General features: G+C 44.5%; 1 protein-coding gene across 5 annotated transcripts in view; it reads left to right on the forward strand.

Annotated features, from left to right (window-relative positions):
• The window catches only part of PAM (peptidylglycine alpha-amidating monooxygenase), a 1271905-nt gene that overhangs the window by 756014 nt on the left and 492247 nt on the right, over positions 1-23644 (forward strand). For all 5 annotated transcript variants that reach the window (XM_086960973.1, XM_086960975.1, XM_086960971.1 and 2 more), the window contains one exon: positions 17698-17781. In XM_086960973.1, coding sequence (XP_086817099.1) covers positions 17698-17781 — 84 coding nt within the window. The remainder of the gene's footprint in view (positions 1-17697; positions 17782-23644) is intronic.

Here is a 23644-nt window from a genome sequence, read left to right on the forward strand (position 1 = left end):
AGGGGGGAGCTGTGTGAGCCGTTGCCAGAAGAGGAAGACATGGATAGCTCAGGGGATGAGGAGGAAACTGAGTAGGAGGGAATGGAATGTGGAGAGGGGTGCTGACAGGGTAACCCCAGAGTCTGCCGAACTAGTAGGGTTGGCATAATAGATCTGCAAATTGTGGTATTAACGGCTTTGCCCATTGTAAAGGTTGATTTGAATGCTGTACTTAATCTATATAAAATGTACCAACTATACAATCAATGACCTTACAGTTGAGAGTTGTTTATTAAAAAAAGAAAAAAGTTGCACTATTGGTTGACTGCAGCAGAATGTTGACGCTGCAGCCGACGGAGGAATATGACTGTGATTATTACTATGTGATGCAACAATAAAAACAAATTAAAAAAAAAATTCTTAACAGAGGTAAGCACATGTTCAGCTTAAACCATACACAATTTGTGGGGGGCGGCGGGGGGGGGGGGGGTTTCATACACTTGTGATTTTATAGTGTTCTGTTGTGCATCCTCAACTAATGTTTTAGAGGCTGTATTTTCGGGGCATGAAGTGCAAACAATTGCTTAACTTTGTATATACATTTCTATCTAATAATTCAGTATTCCTTTGTCAAAAATTATTTAAGCCTGTCTATTGCTGTAAGGCAACTTGTTTATCTCTGAATTAATTCAGAATGGTGCAGTAAATTGAGTAAAAGAAACTGACAGCCCAAAGCTGACATATGAAGGTGAAAGAAAATAGATTTTGAGGCTTTCCGAGCTTTGCTTTTTACTGCCAGAGAGATAGCCTTATCGAGCGTGTCAATATGCACGAGTAATAAGCCAGGATAGGTTGTCAGTCTTTAGTGGCCACTGTCAGTTGACAGTGATGGATGTCTGTTGACGCAGGAAGAACAGATTACCATATTCATAACCACGTTGCTAGGTTCATGTGTATTTTAATAACCTGCGCCGGGTCCTTTTCACAATTGTTCTGATCAGAGGGGCAACTAGAGCCAAATTTCGGGAGTTGGGGGGCTACTAAAAATTTCGGGGGAGGGGGAGGGGACGGCTAATTCTTCCAGCAATAGGCAGAGCGGAGATGAAGGGGTGAAAAACACAACAAAGCCTGGTTAACAAGTAAATGGTCTTTTAAAGACTCGGTAACCGCTGCCATAAGCTCAAAAACTGTCTGTGTGTGTGCCTGGGAAGCTGACTCAGCCCGGGCTGACACACACGACGCGGGGGGGCTGAAAACCTTCAATTCCTATGGGTGTTGCGCCCCTGGTTCTGATGCCTCCTTTTCGCTGGACTCGCAAGCCTCTTGAACTGTTGCTTTTCGCAGTGTATATGTTTTCTGGGGACAAGCTGTAACTGGTTAAATCATCCATGGCAAGAGAGGCTGCTTCAGAAATCTAATAAAACTAAAAATGAAGCACACCAGCCTGGCCTCAAGATGTGCTTCTCGTGTTAGTTTGTGTTTTGGTGACCACACATGGCCGGTTAAAACTATCAAACTCGCCCTTAAATAGTGCAGAACAAGTGTGAAGTCAGCCCATCTGTGAATTAATATATTTGAGAGATTTGATCTCAAAATATCTAATTCTCACCCAGCTGCATTAGTTTGAGCGAATATTCTTTACTAGTAAACTGTAATAGCAAACAGGTGGTAATAGCAACCTGATTATTAAATGTGAGGCAAGAGAAAGAAAGAGGGGAGAAGAACATGTCCTAAATTAAAAATTGCACCTATTGGTTTCCGATACAAGCATGAAATGTAGATCGCCGCTTCTAAAATGCAAATATTAGTTTAAAAAATCCGGATTTGTGAGTGGCCATGATAGTTCACAAGGAGAAACGTTTGTTTCTAAAGTTTGCATCTGACAGGCATGTCACGCGGGAACGGAAAGCGGGGGCACATAAAACCGTGGGTAACCCTACTCGAAACTTTGTGTGCATTACCAAAGTTTTGGTCAAACAGGCATTTAACGTAAACTCAAATCATGTACATCCATGGTATCACCACAAACAAACCATGGCTATTCATGGTCTGGCGGTGGGCATAAAAACAGGAAGGAAACCTGCATCTACATAATAGGCCAATCCATGCTGGATTTACTGGCTTTTAGAAAACTCCTGAAAACTCACCTCTTCACACAGACTGGCTAGACCCCCGCATCTCCATCTCATTGGCACTCAGCCAGCGCCAGGAATCCTCTCGGTGTCAGTGCGCTATACAAGAATCCCCTAAGATAAGATAAGATACTGCATGTTAAAAGCTCTGCTGGTGCTCTACAAGTCCCAGATTCCAGGACATAAAATGGAATCAGCCGAAGGGGCTATGTAATGGGAATTCTAAATTAGTGTCATTGGATAAACTTGATCAAAGGTTTTGTTGCTGCTACCATGCTGTGCCTAGGAGTTTCTGTATCACAGGTATGTACTCTAGGGGTGCAAGTGGGTGTGCAATCCACCGTTGATACCCTGGTTTTTGCAGTAACTGCTAATCAGTGCTACACAGTCCTGCAACTTGAGGGAAGTGAGTGGAAGCCAGAGCGATGAGGGCTCAGTCCTAGGAAATGCCGACTGAGGAGCAGAAGAGGATGGAGAGAGCGGTAAATAAGAGTGAGAGGGAAAGGAAATAAATTGATAAAACACAGTAGATGGCAAGAAAAGAGCAGAAGCACTGAGCAAGGAGTGGGCTGTAGAAGATGGAGGTCAAGTAAGAGTGAAATGAAGGATAGAATAAAAGTATAAGCCTGAAAGGATATTGATGATGATTCTATAGTAAAACAGCAGAATAAGAATAATTGAGACTGGGATTAGGAATGAAAGAGTTAGCAGAATGTTGTTATACAAAGGACTGAGGAGAAAGAAGAGCAAGAGAGGGGCTCAGGAAATATGGATTAGCTTTTCTTTTTTTTAAAGAAAAACAATCACAATTGTCTTGCTTACGGTCAATTCATTGGATAGGCAAACAGATGTAGACTTGTCATGTACACGAAAGTCCCCATCAACCTCCAGAGCTGGTGCGATGATGCATGCGAGGATTGTTATGAGCTGGCTTTTTATTTAGGTATATCATATAGGTTGAAACGAACTCCGAGGCAAACAATATAGAGATGGCTCTGGGGTTAGTATGTGACTGATACTAAGCTCACTCTACACCACAAAAGCAGAGCCTACAGAAGAGACATAATAGCCATAAAAAACAACACTACTCCAAAGGCATAACTGAAGCCAACTGTGCTTCTAAGGATCTCCCCAAGTTTCTAGTAGAATTCTGCAATCCAGACTGCCAAAACACAGAAGTGCCACAATCGCAAGAGTTCTCTGAAAAGATCTCAATGGAATTGATGCCAAATATTAGAAAGATAGAAACTTACCTGAAGAAGAACACAGCCAACACTAACTCATAACTTTACCCAACCACCATAGAAAGAGACAAAAGCAATTTTCCCCACTAAATACTTTCAGTAGCCTATCAGAAAGACTTCTTGGACATTATCATCAAAAGCGGACAATCAGGATCACCTTCAGACCCGGCATCTTCAAACGTCTTTAAATATACTCTTCACACAACCTGTGCAGGGAAGGTAGCTAGAAGCTTTTCAAAAACTCCCTGAACTAGATTCTTTTCCACCTCAATCAATCAATCAAAGCATTTGTATAGCGCGCTACTCACCCGTTGGGTCTCAAGGCGCTGGGGGAAGGGGGTCCGCTACCGCTCGAACAGCCAGGTCTTGAGTTGCTTCCTGAAGGAGAGGTGGTCTTCGGTCAGGCGGAGGTGGATGGGGAGGGAGTTCCACGTCTTGGCAGCCAGGTAGGAGAAGGATCTTCCTCCCGTTGTGACTCTTCGGATGCGGGGGACGGCGGCGAGGGCGTGGCTGGTCGATCGTAGCTGGCGGGTGGGAGTGTAGAAGATCAGGCGGTCGTTGAGGTGTCTTGGGCCTTGGTTGTGGAGAGCTTTGTGTGCGTGGGTGGGGAGTCGGAACGTGATTCTCTTGCTGACAGGGAGCCAGTGCAGGTTTCTTGGGTGTTCGGAGATGTGGCTGTGTCGGGGGATGTCCAGGATGAGGCGTGCCGAGGCGTTCTGGATGCGTTGGAGTCTCTTATGAAGTTTGGCTGTGGTTCCCGCATAGAGGGAGTTGCCGTAGTCCACATGGCTGGTGACGAGGGCCTGGGTGACCGTCTTCCTTGATTCGGTGGGGATCCACCGGAAGATCTTGCGTAGCATGCGGAGGATGTTGAAGCATGACGAGGAGACAGCGTTGACTTGTCTGGTTATGGAGAGGGAGGAGTCCAGGATGAAGCCCAGGTTGCGTGCGTGGTCTGTCGGTTTGGGTGCGCTGCCCAGGGCAGGGGGCCACCAGGAGAAGTCCCAGGCGGAAGGCGAAGATCCCAAGATGAGGACTTCCGTCTTATCTGAGTTCAGTTTCAGGCGGCTGTTCATCATCCACTCGGCTACGTCTTTCATCCCTTCGTGTAGGTTGGTTCTGGCGGTGGCGGGGTCGTTGGTGAGGGAGAGGATCAGCTGGGTGTCGTCGGCATAGGAGACGATCTTGAGGTTGTGTTGGCGTGCGATGGCCGCACGGGGGCTCATGTAGATGTTGAACAGCGTGGGGCTGAGTGATAATCCTTGTGGTATGCCGCAGATGACTTTGGTGGCCTCGGATCTGACCGGGGGGAGGTGGACTCTCTTGGTTCTTCCGGCGAGGAAGGAGATGATCCACTCCAGTGCCTTCTCTTGGATCCCGATGTTGCTGAGGTGTTGTACTAGGGTGCGGTGGCAGACCATGTCGAATGCCGCGGAGAGGTCCAGGAGGATGAGGGCCGCTGTTTCTCCGTTGTCGAGCAGGGATCTGATGTCGTCGGTGGCTGCGATGAGGGCAGTCTCGGTGCTGTGGTTGGCCCGGTAAAAGACAATGACAACGTGTTCTGTGTTTTAAGAAGGCCGATTTATATGCCAGACCCACGCGGGGGTTACCCGCTCTAAAGTTTTGTTAATGCAGGGGTTTTGTCCTACGAGGCAAGACTGGACACTATAAACTTGGAAAAAGACAATGGTGCCTGGTCTCGAGTTTGGGTGCTGTTTTTAATTTTCAGCAGCAAAGCTTCAAATTAATTAAAAAGCTCATGTATACTTTCACATGTTTACATAATGAAAATCATTTTTGTGAATACGAGGTTTCAACACAACCAATACAAACTGTGCATAAACATTAAACACTTATAGTGAAAACATAATTGGAAAATTGTTCAAAATGTGAAACAAGAGTTATGTGCAAATTAGATTACATAAAGATTTCACAATTAATATCATTTAGTTCATAGGTACACCAGAAACAATTAATACAGTCCTGTCTGCATGTTTTTTTTGGCCGGTTCGGACTGAAAGTCACCATAGGCTTTTATTTAAATCAAATTAAGTCCAACAGCCTGGGACTACTATTTTTTGCCTTTGGTGAATAAAGGATGAATCCTTTGGAAAAGCCGACGCGTTTCCAAACCCGTTCCTAAGTATATCGGGTTTTTCTTCAGGGCAACCTGGGTACCTGATGGTGTAAAAAATAAAAAATAGACTTCATTTAGTGCCTACTCCAGTTTGTTTTAATTCTACTTAGCGCATATGGGAACATGGGAATACCTTTTTGTTCCTGCGCCGTGAAGTCATCTAGATACGTTGAAGAGCATTTTATTGTGACCAGTAGTTGTGAAAAAAGACACTGTTTGTATCTGCTTTCAGAACGGAAGGCGTTTCTTGTTTTAACAGAACAATGGTGTGATTCACCACTTACTTGGAAATGACTAGCGATGTGGCCCGATTCTGTTGTTGACGTTTTTCATATGTTTTAACCCCATCTGATGGAAAAAGACTGGTTTTATTTGTCTGTGGGTCTTAGTTAGTGGGAGCTTCGTGTGTATGAAAATTATAAAGCGGCTTACTTGAGGCGGCAATCTTTTTAGACACGGTGCTTCTCCTTTAATGTTTACGCTACCACGGGAACTCTATCGAGCTGTGAATAAATCAAAAGACTAAATGTAATTGGGCAGTTCCTGGCACGAATTTATATTAGCGAGTTTAAAGTGTGTGTCTGCTCACCTTATTCTTGCCACACAAGCTCCTGATACTGTTTGGTGTGCTCCTCCGTATGGGTTGAAAGGGATCACGGAGGATGTGCTTCAGTCACATGTTTATGTATGTGGACTGGACTTCTGGGAGTTGTAGTTCTTAATGAACCGGGCTGTGCTATGTGTCATTGTAATTCTTTTCATAAATGCTCCTGCGAGTTTGGGTATAAAATTGCAGACTCGCAGGTAAGTACAGTCGTGTGGGAGGTGTGCACGGAGTTCAGTGTACATTTCTATGTAATTCTGTCAGCTCGTTCATTCCATCAACCACGCAATTGAACTTCAATATTAAGTACGCTTCTCTTTGTAATAGTAATGATTCAACATCTCCTCCACGTGTGGGAATTTTAATTGCGGACAATACTGTCCACTTGAATTCTTTTTCTGTGTGGCCACTTTGTTGAAAATGGGATACCATTGGGGCTGTAATTATGTTTTGCTTGATTCGAGAACGGTGTTGGGCTATTCTTTGGTTGATTTGTTGTGTTGTTTTACCTATGTACAATTTAGGGCATGGGCAGATGATTGCGTAAACCAGATTGCGGCTTTTGCAGTTTGTGAATTCTTTGTGTCCACTTAATGGTGTTGTGATCGAACTCTGTACCTTCAACTGTGCTGGCACAGGACACACATGTGCCACATTTGTGATGCCCTTCGATTGGTTTGAGTCTCCAAAGGGCACGTAAATCCGATTTGGCCTGACTTGTTCCTAAGTCTGCCCGAACCAACTGTTGCCCTATACTTCTATTCTTTTTGAGAGCAAATAATGGTTTTTCAAGTGGTGTGTCTAGCCCTGACACTAAGTGCCAGTTTTTTAAGATGATGGCTTTAAATTTGTTGGTGTATGGTTCGAATGTCGTTACGCATACCAGCTTTTCCAAGGGTGCTTTTTGTTTCTTGGTCAGGAGCTCTTCCCTTGGTGTATTCCATGCTCTTTTGGTGGATTGTTTAATCATTTTGCTAGGGTAGCCTCTTGCTTTTAACTGGTTCCTTAGGATTTCTGCATGGGCTTCAAAGTCCTCTTTTCTGGAGCAGTTTCTCCTAATCCTCAGCATTTGGCTATAGGGGAGATTTGCTTTGAGATTTTGGGGGTGATGGCTTGTGTAGTGGAGGATTGTATTTTTGTCCGTTTCCTTACGATGTAGGGTTGTGGTGAGCTTTTGATTCTGTGGCAACACCTCTACATCCAAGAATGTGAGGCAAGCATTGCTAGAAGACATGGTGAATTTAATGTCAGGGTGTCTCGTATTCAGCCAGTCATGGAATCGAGTTAGAGTTTCTGTGGTACCGTTCCATTGACACCAAATATCATCAATGTAACGATACCACGTTATGATGTGATTGTGGTACGGGTTATTCTGGTACACAAAACGCTCCTCATACAGGGCCATGAAGAGGACCGCCATCTCTGGGGCATAAGGACACCCCATGGCGGTCCCCTTCACCTGCATGTAGAACTTATCCATGAATCGGAAATAATTCCTCTTGAGTGTGATTCTAGCTAGGGCTATTATGAATTCTGTGGGCACTCTTGTGGTTTAGGGCGTGTTTCCAAAAAATACTCGAGGGCTTCTAGGCCCTCCTCTTGGGGGATCTGGGTGTATAGGGAAATCACGTCAAAGGATACCAGTAAATGCTGACTGTCATCAAATAAAGTACCTTCAATTTTATTGATAAAGTCCATGGTGTCCCTTAAGTATGACTTAACCTGGCCCATGAAAGGTTTTAGGAACACGTCCACGTACTTAGCTAAAGGCTCCAGTATCGAATCACACCCGGAGACTATTGGCCTCCCGGCTGGTTTGGTGATGTTTTTATGTAATTTGGGCAAGAAATAAATTACCGGAGTACGCGGTTTCTTTTTGGATTGGTACTCAAATTCTTTTGGACCTAGGATACCCAAGTCAAATCCCTCTGTTAGTCTGGTGGAGATCTCCTTTTGAATTTCCACAGTTGGATCTTCATTCAATGGCCTATACCAATCCATTTGGTCAATGTGTTTATGTGCTTCAGTGATGTACTTATCTTTGGCCCATACTACTAGTGCTCCCCCCTTGTCGGCGGGTTTAACCACTATTGAATCATCATTTTTCAGGTCCATGATGGCTGTTTGGTGTTGTTTGGAGATATTCCTTTTGTGGAACACTTTTTGTTTGCCCAATTGCGTGATGGATGAAAGGACGGCCTGTTTTCTTTGGGAACAGTTTGGGGTGGAGGAATAAATGTGGATTTGTTCGCGAGGCCAGTTGGCTCACTTGTTCTTCTGTCTTCTTTATTGTGAAAGAAAGCCTTTAGTCGAAGTTTCCTACAAAATTGTAGTGCTTCAATTTTTAATTTCGTCAGGTCTGTAGTTGCTGCTGGTACAAATTTTAAACCTAATTCTAAGGCTTCTTTTTCATACACTGTCAACTGTTTGTCCGACAGGTTAACTATGGATGTCTCATTCAACTTTTGTAATAGTTCCTGCGGGTCCTCATTTCCCACGCTGTTGGTGGTTTGAATCTTACCCTGTTTCTGGCTTCGCCCTTGTCTAAAAAAGAATTGTTACGTTTGGAGGGGCCTTCTCTAGGGTCAGAGTCTCCGGCCGATTCAGAGGAGGAACTCTCGGAGAAAGTTGAAAACCTGTTCTTGGACCGTCCTTGATACTGAGACAAGGCACAGCGTGATTCAATTTGCGTATAATAGTCGTCTTTGAGATAAGGGTAAACTGATTCTATTTTGAAGGACTTTACGTCTTTTTCAAATTTGTTGGTCCTGAACGTAATTGTATTGTCTCTAAATGTTTGGATCTCTTTTTCGATTTTATCAAGGAGTGCTTTGGCTTCTGTGATAGTGTTATTGTCCTCAATAGATTTGGCTAAGGCCTATATCTCCTCTTGGTCTTTTGTGCACAGTCTTTTGGCTGTGTCTACTGTGTGCACCATAAGGTCTCTACTACATTTGGTTGCTATGTAACTGAAACCCTTTTTGTACACTGGATCCTCCGTGAACACGACCGGCACGTTTTTGACTTGTAACCCCCACGGTATGGTACCTGCTTTTAGGTGTTCAAACAGGAAATGCCCGTGTAATTCCGTTTGAATGTGTTTTTTGGTCAACTGGATTAGCTTCTCTGTCTCGTTCTGCTGTTGAGCATTAGTGCTCAGTTTAATAGCTGAAAAGGGAGAGGGACCTGAAGTCAATTTTTTAATATAATCTTCAGTAAAGGAAAGTGTTTCTTCCTCAGACATTATTTACAGACTGCAGTTAACAGTCTGTGATGACAACGTGTTCTGTGTTTTAAGAAGGCCGATTTATATGCCAGACCCACGCGGGGGTTACCCGCTCTAAAGTTTTGTTAATGCAGGGGTTTTGTCCTACGAGGCCAGACTGGACACTATAAACTTGGAAAAAGACAATGGTGCCTGGTCTCGAGTTTGGGTGCTGTTTTTTAATTTTCAGCAGCAAAGCTTCAAATTAATTAAAAAGCTCATGTATACTTTCACATGTTTACATAATGAAAATCATTTTTGTAAATACGAGGTTTCAACACAACCAATACAAACTGTGCATAAACATTAAACACTTATAGTGAAAACATAATTGGAAAATTGTTCAAAATGTGAAACAAGAGTTATGTGCAAATTAGATTACATAAAGATTTCACAATTAATATCATTTAGTTCATAGGTACACCAGAAACAATTAATACAGTCCTGTCTGCATGTTTTTTTTTGGCCGGTTCGGACTGAAAGTCACCATAGGCTTTTATTTAAATCAAATTAAGTCCAACAGCCTGGGACTACTATTTTTTGCCTTTGGTGAATAAAGGATGAATCCTTTGGAAAAGCCGACGCGTTTCCAAACCCGTTCCTAAGTATATCGGGTTTTTCTTCAGGGCAACCTGGGTACCTGATGGTGTAAAAAATAAAAAATAGACTTCATTTAGTTTCTACTCCAGTTTGTTTTAATTCTACTTAGCGCATATGGGAACATGGGAATACCTTTTTTTGTTCCTGCGCCGTGAAGTCATCTAGATACGGTGAAGAGCATTTTATTGTGACCTGTAGTTGTGAAAAAAGACACTGTTTGTATCTGCTTTCAGAACGGAAGGCGTTTCTTGTTTTAACAGAACAATGGTGTGATTCACCACTTACTTGGAAATGACTAGCGATGTGGCCCGATTCTGTTGTTGACGTTTTTCATATGTTTTAACCCCATCTGATGGAAAAAGACTGGTTTTATTTGTCTGTGGGTCTTAGTTAGTGGGAGCTTCGTGTGTATGAAAATTATAAAGCGGCTTACTTGAGGCGGCAATCTTTTTAGACACGGTGCTTCTCCTTTAATGTTTACGCTACCACGGGAACTCTATCGAGCTGTGAATAAATCAAAAGACTAAATGTAATTGGGCAGTTCCTGGCACGAATTTATATTAGCGAGTTTAAAGTGTGTGTCTGCTCACCTTATTCTTGCCACACAAGCTCCTGATACTGTTTGGTGTGCTCCTCCGTATGGGTTGAAAGGGATCACGGAGGATGTGCTTCAGTCACATGTTTATGTATGTGGACTGGACTTCTGGGAGTTGTAGTTCTTAATGAACCGGGCTGTGCTATGTGTCATTGTAATTCTTTTCATGAATGCTCCTGCGAGTTTGGGTATAAAATTGCAGACTCGCAGGTAAGTACAGTCGTGTGGGAGGTGTGCACGGAGTTCAGTGTACATTTCTATGTAATTCTGTCAGCTCGTTCATTCCATCAACCACGCAATTGAACTTCAATATTAAGTACGCTTCTCTTTGTAATAGTAATGATTCAACATCTCCTCCACGTGTGGGAATTTTAATTGCGGACAATACTGTCCACTTGAATTCTTTTTCTGTGTGGCCACTTTGTTAAAAATGGGATACCATTGGGGCTGTAATTATGTTTTGCTTGATTCGAGAACGGTGTTGGGCTATTCTTTGGTTGATTTGTTGTGTTGTTTTACCTATGTACAATTTAGGGCATGGGCAGATGATTGCGTAAACCAGATTGCGGCTTTTGCAGTTTGTGAATTCTTTATGTGTCCACTTAATGGTGTTGTGATCGAACTCTGTACCTTCAATTGTGCTGGCACAGGACACACATGTGCCACATTTGTGATGCCCTTCGATTGGTTTGAGTCTCCAAAGGGCACGTAAATCCGATTTGCCCTGACTTGTTCCTAAGTCTGCCCGAACCAACTGTTGCCCTATACTTCTATTCTTTTTGAGAGCAAATAATGGTTTTTCAAGTGGTGTGTCTAGCCCTGACACTAAGTGCCCGTTTTTTAAGATGATGGCTTTAAATTTGTTGGTGTATGGTCCGAATGTCGTTACGCATACCAGCTTTTCCAAGGGTGCTTTTTGTTTCTTGGTCAGGAGCTCTTCCCTTGGTGTATTCCATGCTCTTTTGGTGGATTGTTTAAGCATTTTGCTAGGGTAGCCTCTTGCTTTTAACTGGTTCCTTAGGATTTCTGCATGGGCTTCAAAGTCCTCTTTTCTGGAGCAGTTTCTCCTAATCCTCAGCATTTGGCTATAGGGGAGATTTGCTTTGAGATTTTGGGGGTGATGGCTTGTGTAGTGGAGGATTGTATTTTTGTCCGTTTCCTTACGATGTAGGGTTGTGGTGAGCTTTTGATTCTGTGGCAACACCTCTACATCCAAGAATGTGAGGCAAGCATTGCTAGAAGACATGGTGAATTTAATGTCAGGGTGTCTCGTATTCAGCCAGTCATGGAATCGAGTTAGAGTTTCTGTGGTACCGTTCCATTGACACCAAATATCATCAATGTAACGATACCACGTTATGATGTGATTGTGGTACGGGTTATTCTGGTACACAAAACGCTCCTCATACAGGGCCATGAAGAGGACCGCCATCTCTGGGGCATAAGGACACCCCATGGGGGTCCCCTTCACATGCATGTAGAACTTATCCATGAATCGGAAATAATTCCTCTTGAGTGCGATTTTAGCTAGGGCTATTATGAATTCTGTGGGCACTCTTTGTGGTTTAGGGCGTGTTTCCAAAAAATACTCGAGGGCTTCTAGGCCCTCCTCTTGGGGGATCTGGGTGTATAGGGAAATCACGTCAAAGGATACCAGTAAATGCTGACTGTCATCAAATAAAGTACCTTCAATTTTATTGATAAAGTCCATGGTGTCCCTTAAGTATGACTTAACCTGGCCCATGAAAGGTTTTAGGAACACGTCCACGTACTTAGCTAAAGGCTCCAGTATCGAATCACACCCGGAGACTATTGGCCTCCCGGGTGGTTCGGTGATGTTTTTATGTAATTTGGGCAAGAAATAAATTACCGGAGTACGCGGTTTCTTTTTGGATAGGTACTCAAATTCTTTTGGACCTAGGATACCCAAGTCAAATCCCTCTGTTAGTCTGGTGGAGATCTCCTTTTGAATTTCCACAGTTGGATCTTCATTCAATGGCCTATACCAATCCATTTGATCAATGTGTTTATGTGCTTCAGTGATGTACTTATCTTTGGCCCATACTACTAGTGCTCCCCCCTTGTCGGCGGGTTTAACCACTATTGAATCATCATTTTTCAGGTCCATGATGGCTGTTTGGTGTTGTTTGGAGATGTTCCTTTTGTGGAACACTTTTTGTTTGCCCAATTGCGTGATGGATGAAAGGACGGCCTGTTCGAACGCCAGTATTTCTTTGGGAACAGTTTGGGGTGGAGGAATAAATGTGGATTTGTTCGCGAGGCCAGTTGGCTCACTTGTTCTTGTGTCTTCTTTATTGTGAAAGAAAGCCTTTAGTCGAAGTTTCCTACAAAATTGTAGTGCTTCAATTTTTAATTTAGTCAGGTCTGTAGTTGCTGCTGGTACAAATTTTAAACCTAATTCTAAGGCTTCTGTTTCATACACTTTCAACTGTTTGTCCGACAGGTTAACTATGGATGTCTCATTCAACTTTTGTAATAGTTCCTGCGGGTCCTCATTTCCCACGCTGTTGGTGGTTTGAATCTTACCCTGTTTCTGGCTTCGCCCTTGTCTAAAAAAGAATTGTTACGTTTGGAGGGGCCTTCTCTAGGGTCAGAGTCTCCGGCCGATTCAGAGGAGGAACTCTCGGAGAAAGTTGAAAACCTGTTCTTGGACCGTCCTTGATACTGAGACAAGGCACGGCGTGATTCAATTTGCGTATAATAGTCGTCTTTGAGATAAGGGTAAACTGATTCTATTTTGAAGGACTTTACGTCTTTTTCAAATTTGTTGGTCCTGAACGTAATTGTATTGTCTCTAAATGTTTGGATCTCTTTTTCGATTTTATCAAGGAGTGCTTTGGCTTCTGTGATAGTGTGATTGTCCTCAATAGATTTGGCTAAGGCCTCTATCTCCTCTTGTTCTTGGCCCGGAAGCCAGACTGTGAGTGGTCGAGGGATCCATTTGTCTCGAGGAAGGCGGCCAGCTGTCTGTTGACGGTCTTCTCAATGACTTTGGCAGGAAAAGGAAGGAGCGAGATGGGTCGGTAGTTTTTGAGTTCGGTGGGGTCCGCTGATGGTTTCTTCAGTAGGGCGCTGAGTTCGGCGTGCTTGCAGCTCTCTGGGAAGGTGGCGGTGTCGAAGGAGGCGTTGATGATGTCCCACAGGTGTGGTGCGATGACGGTGTCGGCCTTGTTGAAGACGTGGTGAGGGCAGGGGTCGGTTGGAGATCTGGAGTGGATGGAGTTCATCGTGCGGATGGTGTCTTCGGTGTTGACCGGGGTCCAGGCACGGATGGTGGTGGTGGGGGGCGTTGGTGCGGTCGTAGAGTGCGTCGTCTGTGTGCTGAAACTGTTTTGTATGTGTGCGATCTTGTTGTGGAAGAACGAGGCGAGCGAGTTGCAGAGTTCTTGCGATGGGGTGATGCCGTTGTCTCCGGCGCTAGGGTTCGAGAGCTCTTTGACGATGTTGAAGAGTTCCTTGCTGTTGTGGGCATTGTTGTCAAGTCGTTCCTTGAATGCGGTTTTCTTGGTGGTGTGGATCAGCTGGTGGTGTTTTCGAGTAGCGAGCTTGAGGGTGGTCATCTTGTCTGTAGTAGGGTCTCTGCGCCAGGCTTTCTTGAGGGCTCTGCAGTTCTTCTTGGAGCTCTTGAGTGAAAACTCCTACATAAGATCAATCCTTATAAAAAAAGACCTCACCCCGGCAAACAACAGACCCAAAATAGCCCATTCCTTCGAAAAATATTAGAAAAAGCAGTGTATACTCAACTTTTAAGATTTACAGAATAAATGACATGATGTCAGACCAACTATCCAACATCAGACCAGACACAGGCACAATGTCAGCCATCATATCCATTTGGGATGACCAAGAACTTCCATAGAACAAGAACGGATTGACCATCCTATTACTTCTAGACCTAAGAACAGCAGTTGACACTGTGCACTAACACATACTACTACAAAGACTCCAACAAGTAGCAATATGTGAAATACTTTAAAAGGGTTGCTTCTCACCTCAGAGACAGACAAAGTGTGGTACAAATCCCACCTTTCACACCAGCACCTCACACCCAATATTGTGGCATCCCTTGGGTCCATCATATCTTCTCTAGTATTCAATATCTACCTAACCCCCTTAGCAAACCCAATTAAATAATTCAGTAAATTTCAATAAACAATGGAATGATGAGTAGCCACCTAAAACACAACACCACAATGACAAATAAGGAGGATAATGGCAATAGTACCAGATGACCGCCATATGGGACAAGGAACCTATGACCCTTCCAATAATATTTTAAAAAGTCAGAAACCTAGGGGTAACTATGGATTCAAATCCATCCTTGATATTATATGCCAACAAAGTCGCATAGAGTACCTTCTGCACAATGAAAACACTGTGCTGGATCTCCGCTTACCTTGGATACCAACCAAAGATACAAACTATCCTCACACTTGAAATCTCAAACCTTGACTATGCCAACAGCCTATACACTATCAGACAAAAAATACTACTACCAAAATGCTACTACAAGATTCCTTCCCCACCTTTACCCAAGAGAATGCAAGGCTCAAGTCCTGCAATCAGGCTACCTATTGCTAGAAGAGCAATGTTCAATGCACTCTGCATTGCCCTTAGAGCCTTCAAAGGAAACGGATCACTATACATACAAGTTACATTTATGCAGTATAGAACACTGCACTCCAGGCCTGCAACATGGATCATCATACATGTAAGAAATCCATGAGAGACACTGGCTTTTCAGTACTAGCTGAAAAGCTCTGGAACTCGCTACCATCCAAGAATTGAAGCATTTAGGAGTATCCACACTTCAGAAGATAGTTGGAAACGTGGCTAATTCCTAATTCCAAGAGAACTAGATCCCCCCACAACCATGGGATAGAACGTGGAAAGATAATCGAACCTTCAAATAGAATTTTCAATGAACAACCCAACCAGAACACTATTTTCTGTATCCAGGTAAGTTAACAATGGATGACCCATGGCTAGACTGTGTATTGCATGGTAGAGTCAAATCATATGCAGCCTTTATGGCCCACACTCCCAGCAGTTAGCTAGCACTTGTATCTCATACAGGCTGCATAACCACTCCCTTAGACTCCTTAATCCTCTTGCAATCACTTAAGACATAGCTGCCATATCTAGATCTTGTCCATCCCACACATTATCCACAGAACAACACAGCTTTGGTAAGAGAGGAGAACCATTAATTAACAATGTTGAAAAGGTACCAGTATTTACAAAATACCCTTTTCAGTCTTTGATAAATTTGAAGAATAATTAATCTTTCCAAAATTATTTGAAGATATTTGTTACTATTTTTACTCAAGAAAAAGCCTATGCTTGGGTTAGCTAGTGCTGCCAGGCCCAAGAAACCCCAAGGCAGGCAGCAGGATTCATAGTCCTGATCATACAGTGTGGAACAGTATGTGGGGCCACTGACACGTAAATACAAGCGTAGGCGTACTGATACAAGAGTAAGGATGCCTGTGATAATTGAGCCAGCCCGTAACCCAGTCATCACCAACTGAACAGGCGTGGAATAACTGATGATATTTGCCACACACTGCGGGCCCACCGGAGGACTACAATCTACTCCAGCGCTGTATGTCCCAACTTGCTATATATTATGACCTATTCTTTATAGGAGAAAGCCAGCTAGAAAATGAGGTAAGTAGTCCATGGGGGTAGCAGCGGAGGCAATCCTTTATGATTTTACTGGATCATTGTCTCCTAAGGATGGGAAGGAGTAGGTGGCGTATGGTGGCAAGCAGTTAGGGTACACACTGCAGGAAGGTCACTGGGGTAGTGTGTGTGTGGTGTTTTCCTTAGAACCTATATGGGAAGATCTACTATGTATTCAAAGTTGTTATTTACCATTTCGTTTTACTTCTTCCCCTCTGTACGATTGTGAATAATGATTGGCATATACATCTAGAGTCCTTTTCTATTAAGATTACTTATACCACAGGAATGGCAAGGCGCAACACTATTATATTTTAAGCATCAACATGCACAAAAGGGTCCCAGTGTCAAGATTACACCATGCATGCAGAGCAAACGGGAGCGTTTTTAAGCAGACATGGGCTTCCATCAGCTTCTTGCCCTCCTGACCTCTATAACTGTTAAAGATATTGAGCTTATTAAGGGCCTGATGGGAGAATCTTTAAGGCTGGAAAGGGAACAAGTAGAGCTCGAAAAACCAACAGTGCGGACTAGTATTATTCTGAGCACTCATGCTGGACCAGAATCATACCTAATTACTGTAAATCAACCTTTTCATCGCTTCTTTTGACGCGTTTTCGGTTCAATTTGATACATTTAACTCTCTGACATTTCTCAACCTGGAGTACTCCCGAAAATGCTATGCCGTGTACCTGTGACAATTTTTCAATCCAGAACACTCTACATTTCTTAATGTTCTGTGATCATTGCACGGCACCAAGAAGGAAATACTTGATCCCTATCTTAAAGGAGGCAGGTTTTATGCAGGTTAGGCCAGCGCTCCTGTTCCTACAGTTATTACAGACCCCCAGGATTATGTTCCATGTTGCGAGTTTTTTAGTAGGGGCTGTTAGGATCAAGAAAAGGATGTTGCCCGATAATATAACAAATATGACCCCATAAGTGATGAAATCAAATACTGGTCAGAGGAAAATGTTTTACAACATGAATTAATATCCTGAAATGCAATATGTATATATGGTTTTAACTTACTGACCTCTTTTTAATACTTTTTTTTAAAAAAATTGAGTTTGTTATATGATAATGTGTTTCTTATCTTTTTCCTTTTGTATAAAACTAGAGAATGTAAATTAATTAAGATCTGATCATGTATAATTATGTGTTGTTTGTATAAGATTGTATTTTGCCTATGTCTTTTTATGATATTAATTTATCGAAAATAAAGTATTTTGACTGACTGACTGGCCCTCCTGACCATTTTCCCAAATCATAGAAACCACAGCCAAGAAGGGTCAAAACAGTTTCCACCTGTAGTTTTTCGCCAGAAAAAAATAGAATATATAAATGTTTTTGCTTGGCTTTGCCTTAATGTTAAATACGTTATATAAACGACTATTTTGAAATCTAAAATATGTTCTTTTTACATGATTTTAAGGTGTTGGATTCAAAGTTGGAGGAACATCGGGCAACAAATATTTTGTGCTCCAGGTTCACTATGGTGATGTCAGTGCATTTAAAGGTAAGCTCTGCTGCTTTCAATACTATATTATTATGCACATTGCTTGTTCTTTTAGTGTCTGTTTCAGTACATAAGCACACACATTTGTAACTCACAGTTTGCAAGTCGCAAATTTCCGAGACCCACTAGCACTTTACATCTATGTGGTGATCACTGGAGGGTCCAGGCTGCACTGAAGTCTTAGGCCTCTATTACAAGTTGCCTGGAGCAGTATCCCATGCTGTGACGTCTCATCCACTATGGCAGAGGAGCATTGCCCCAGTGCTCTTGGAGCTGTGTAGAAAAAAATGATAATAGCAGAAGTTATTGCTGTTATTATCAATTTATTTCTAGTGTCAGCCGGGTTGGGGGGAGCGAGGCTGGACTCCTGTAACATCCGGGAGGAGAAGTGGTTGCTGCACTCTAAAGTGCGCATGACTGTTCGGCCGGCCCTAGCGGGCGGCCAAACAGTCAGGCGCACTTTGCATTTTCCCCACCAGGCTGCATTACACAGCCTGGTGGGGAACATGACCAGCCTCCAATTCCCCATCTAAGGACCGAGCCACGGTGCTAAATCAATCACATGCTGCATTGCAGCATTGTGATTGGCTTAGTGGAGGGAGCCTGTGTGCTTCCTGGATCTGGCTAGACTGGAGAGATAACGAGGGATGACTGAAGAGAGAAACGCGGCGAGGAGGTGTTTTTTTTTGGTTTGTATTTTATACCCCTAGTCCCCCGCAACCCCATGCAAATCTCCCCGCCCCTCCCCTCATTCCTTGCCAGCCTCTACTGATCACTTGGGTGTTTCTTCTTCCCATTTCTCAGATGCCCTCAACACCACGCGCCCCACATCCCAGAACCACCACCAGGACTCCAGTACCAGGTGGAAAATATTTGTGTTAAAGTCCCTGGGATCTTCTCAAACCTAGTGAAAAAAGATCATGTAATTCCTGGCTCAGGATGTTATTGCCCAGTCTGAAGGCTTACATTTTGTAATTTTCATTATCTTATGGTGCTACACCAGCCCTGAATTTGAGCATGATATCTCCTCGCAGAGATAATGGGGATATCGTAATGGGGCCGTTAGAGGCCTCTCCCCTGCTGGTTCATAGGCACTAACTGTATCAGGTTCAAGGTCCTCATTATCATTTTTGAAAGTAAAGACCTTTTTCTAAATCCGCGTTTCAAAGGCGTTTTTAGGTCTCGCGCCCAGCGAGAGTCATTTTGACCGGGTTCCAGAAATGGACCCTGGAAATGAACACGCTTGTGTGTGTGTGTTTTTACTTTTGCAGGCTGCTATTGGCCTTTCCCTGCGTGTTTGTTTTAAAGATAGCACACAATAGGCCAGAGGCCCTGGCCTATTGGTGTCTATTACGCGCATTTCCTGCCATATGGTTTCAATTATCGTGCCCAGGCACGGGCGCGATAATTTAAAGCATATGGCGTGCACGCGCACCACTCGCGGCTTTGTTTTTCCCAAAAGTCCGTGTGACACAGTGAGGATTACAAATAAAGAGGGCCAGCCGACCCCTGGAGGCCGGATAAGATGTAGAGCCTGGAGTGCCCACGTACACCAGGTGAGGCTTTCAACAGCCCCGCCCGATTTCTCGTTTTTTTTCCCTCTGTGCCGCTTGTTAGGCTAGATAGCAAGTTCACATAGCACCAACTCTGCCCCAGCCCTACCAGCCTCGAATCTACCCTTGAAGGACAGATCTAACTGGCCCTCATTGTTTTTTTCCTCTGTGCTGCTTGTTAGGTTAGATAGCGAGTTCACCATGCCGCCACGCTCACCCCCCCCCCCCCCCCCACCCCCCCACCCTTGCGCGTTCATCCTGGCCGGCCGTGCGTGCCTACTGGGTCTGCCCCAGCCTCACACGAGCACTGGCTTTTCCACAACCTCACACGATCACTGACTCTGCCGCAGCCCTACCAGCCTCGAATCTACCCTTGAAGGATAGATCTGACTGGCCCTCATGACTTGGATGTATGATGTTACCACGCGATCAAAATGATTGCGGTACATCACAACGCAGCTCTTACAACGCACGTCGTTACCACAACTTGCGCTGTAGGGTGCTGGACTTAGGAATAGTATAATTTACTATTCCAACTCCAGCCTACGTACAGTAGGGAAGGTGTTGGAATAGTAAATCTACTATTCCTTAGTCTAGAGCGCCCTCCAGTGCAAGTCGTGGTAACAACTTGAGTTTTAAAATCTGCGTTATGATGGCACTGCGGTGTTTTGACCGCGTTGTAAAGGTTGTTTACCTCATGACTCCGCCTGTGTTCAGCCGTCCTCGCCTGTAACCTCCAGGCGAGGCGCAGATCTAGCGCTTCGCCCCCCTTTCAGCTCTATGAGGCACTGAGAAGTGCACGCCCTCCCCGCCTGCAGATGGCCTTCTTGCCCCATCCATGGTACATGCGGCCACCTGTAAAGCACCTAGAAACGGCTGCATTGGCGCTGTGTGCTATAGTATGTGCCGCTCGTTGAGGAGCTTGCTATCACGGACCTTGCTGTGGGGAAGCTGCATTTCGATCCTTTGAACCCGGATCACGGACATTGCTGCTGAGAAGCCGCCTCTGTATGGGTGACGCTGCGCCAGGGGTTTTCTTTCAGGACGGGACTGCGAGGCCCACCAGGCTGTGCGAGGAGCATCAAGCACACCTGCTGCCTCTTCCCGTGACCCCTCCCCTTTAGCTAACTTCCAGCATATAACCAGCTGCAGCTACGCGTAAGCGGGACGCGTGTGTGGGACAACTCCCGGGACAAAGCCCGGACTAAGGGCGGACCCTCTTAGGCCCTCATAGGCCAGATTAGGCCGGGCCGGGCATACTTTCCTGTTCATTTGTTTTTTGGTACTGGTTTCTACTTAGCCCTTGTTGTCCAAGACATTCCATTTACCTATCATGCCTTCACCAGCTCTGGACAAATCTATAGTGAAGCTGGGGGGGTCCAAGATTAGAACCCTGGATACATATTTTCCACGCTCTTTGGCGGAGGAAGAGGGAGATTTGGATACTGCCCTTGCAGAACGCAGGGTTGAGCGCCGACGCTCTATTGGAAATCTGAAACGTAGACCCCTGGTAGATACTCTAGACGGTGGCTCATCGCTGATTGTTAGTGAGGAATCTCTTTCACAGGAAGGAGTCCCTCTTTTGTCGAGGGAATGTACTGTTAGTCCCAGTCAGGCACCGATGCCTACCCCTTCCCCTAGCCTCTGTTGTACGGCTATTGATCTTATATCCCAACCTACCCTTATTTCTAAATCAAGGAAAGCTAAGCCCAAATTAGTTACAGTGGCCGAGCTGCACGGCCCTCCCCCTAATAAGCGTAGAAGGAAGTCGAGGGCAGGTAAGGGTAAATCCAAACTTTCCCATTCCGATTTTGGAAAACCTACTAAGTCTGTTCCTGTTCCCGGTAAGTCTAATGAAGTTACGGGTACTGCTCCTCTCCTTATAAATAGCCTGCCTACTTTATTGCCCCCAGTTGTCCCCCAGGGGAACCTAGAATTCTTACTCAGATCTCTGCTGCAGCCTATCAGCGAGAGTATTAAGAGAGTGGAGATCAGACTAACTATTCTTGAGGCTACATTAAGTAGTTTGAATTCGCAGGTCAATACCCTTGGAAGACCCCCTGAGACTATGTCCCCTCCCACCCTACCCCCCACCTCACAACCTCCTCCAGCTATTTCAGGACCAACTGTGGTGACCTCTGCCACCCCTATTTTGCAACCCCTCATGGCCAAACCAGTTCCTCCATGCCATAGTAAAACTATCATTCCCCCACTACTACCAGCAGGTATTACTCCCCCTGTTATAAATCCCAAGGAGGTTGTAAATGGTGACGGTATTCCACCCCCTTTACCAGAGAAACCTGCCCCTAGAGTTCGGAGACCCGACCTTCCCCCCGAAGCAAACGATCTTATGGTAGTTATGGCCGGGGTTCCTCCCCTGTAGATGGGGGAAGGTGAGAACTTTTTCTCACTAAAAAATCAAGTAATTAAATGGTTGAACTGGAATAGACCTCTTCCTGCATATTTTAATAATGAAATTGTGATGGTAAGGAGGGTACCCTGGCTGGGTAAGACCAGGAAGTCAATAGTAGGGGACTGTATTTTGGTGAGCTTTAGAGACCCAAGGACTGTTCATTACATCTGCTCGGGGTCGAATAGATCATCTGAATCCACCATCCGGACCCTGCCTGTATCTTTTTTCTTCCCCCCTGTACAAATGCATCGTGATCAAGCTCAGGACAAATGGACAAGGGTTGATCGGAGGGGTAGATTTTGTGGGTATCCAGCCCAACCTGTTTTTCAACCACCTCTGACACCCTTTCATAATTATAATCGTTTTAATTGTCTGAGTGGCCTTAATGGTGTTGATTGACTGCCCACTGCTGTAGACCCCACTATTTCTTCTGATAAAGAGCCTACGGTAATGCCCGACAGTAGCCCTATTTCTATTCAAGATCTTGCAATGTCCCAAACTGCCCCGATAATCCCCGTGGCTTATCCAGTATTATTGGACCCTCTACCTGTCAATAATGCTTTAATTACCACGGTACCAGTGCCTATTCAACCCCCCACTTGTTCCCCTGGGCTGAAGTTTGTTACCTGGAATGTTGCAGGGTGGAGCAGGCAATCGGCCTCTCTGGGGTGGAATGAGATCCTCTCGGACTTTGATATTTTATGCTTACAAGAGACCTGGGCAACTGATGATATTGAACTCGATGGGTTTGTGTCTTATAACAACCAGGCAATAAGGACAGGTATGGGTAGGGCTAAAGGGGGGTTAGTGATTTTTACATCAGTCAAACTTCCACTATGTTTGATTTCCTACCTCCCTGTGGGACACCACTCCCAAATTTTAATACTAGAACATCCTAAGGGCCATGCTTTAGTGGTGGTCAACCACTATAACAATCTGTTTAATGCCTCAGATACCTCGGTGGCAGAGGAGCTGGGTCCTATTTTGAGGAACTTACGAAACGATGTCAGTAAACCAATTGACATCATTTGGGGTGGGGATTTTAACCTCCGTACTTGCCCATATTCCTTTACTAGAATTTGTGGATTTGATGGAGACAACGGGGAAAACAGAGCACATTTTGTACATACTCCCCATGGTGACTCCTTTAATTCCCTCGTGCTGAACCTGGATCTTATGATCCACTCCCCGGCCCTAGATGCGGATGGTAAGCCTGTTCCAACTTTTGTAGGACCCAGCTCGTCTTCTGCCATTGATCACTTACTGGTTTCTACGCATTTTACTCCTCATTGTACGGTTCCCGTCGTTACTGATCTTGGAGGTAGTGATCACCAAGCAATCACCATGCTTATTTCTGCATGGGGGCCTAGTGCTAAGAATGATCATTTGGTATTAGAAGATGTTACCCCATGTAGACAGAATGGTTTCCGTATAAAGTGGAATCTGGATAACTCCGAAAAATTGCAAGCTAGAATTATTAAAGAGGGGTTCGCTGAAATTTATAGTTGCCTTAATCCCGAGGCCCCTAACGGGTGCATTATAACTAATTTCGTGGCCCTCGGTGATGCTGTAAAAAGGTGCCTTATCATTACTAAAGCCCGAATTAGGAACCAAAACGTGGGCTGGTTTGATAGCCTATGTACTCAATCCCTGCGGGAACTCAAGTTGGCCTTAACAAAACTCCCGAGAGATAGGGAGGCCGTCAAATTACTTAGGCTTACCTATAAAAGTAATCTTGTACGTAGGAAGCAGGAACTCAGGGAACTTGCCTGGGATGCCCTGAACCAAGCATCGGTACTACGGGACAGTAGGCTGTTTTGGTCTACGGTTAACAGCCCTTTCCTTGCCAATGAAGAGTTTCCCAAATTGTCAGCGCAGGTTAGCGAAGCCAATTGGG

The sequence above is a fragment of the Lissotriton vulgaris genome, chromosome 3_1, assembly GCF_964263255.1.
Source record: "Lissotriton vulgaris chromosome 3_1, aLisVul1.2, whole genome shotgun sequence".
Classification (NCBI taxonomy): Eukaryota; Metazoa; Chordata; class Amphibia; order Caudata; family Salamandridae; genus Lissotriton; species Lissotriton vulgaris.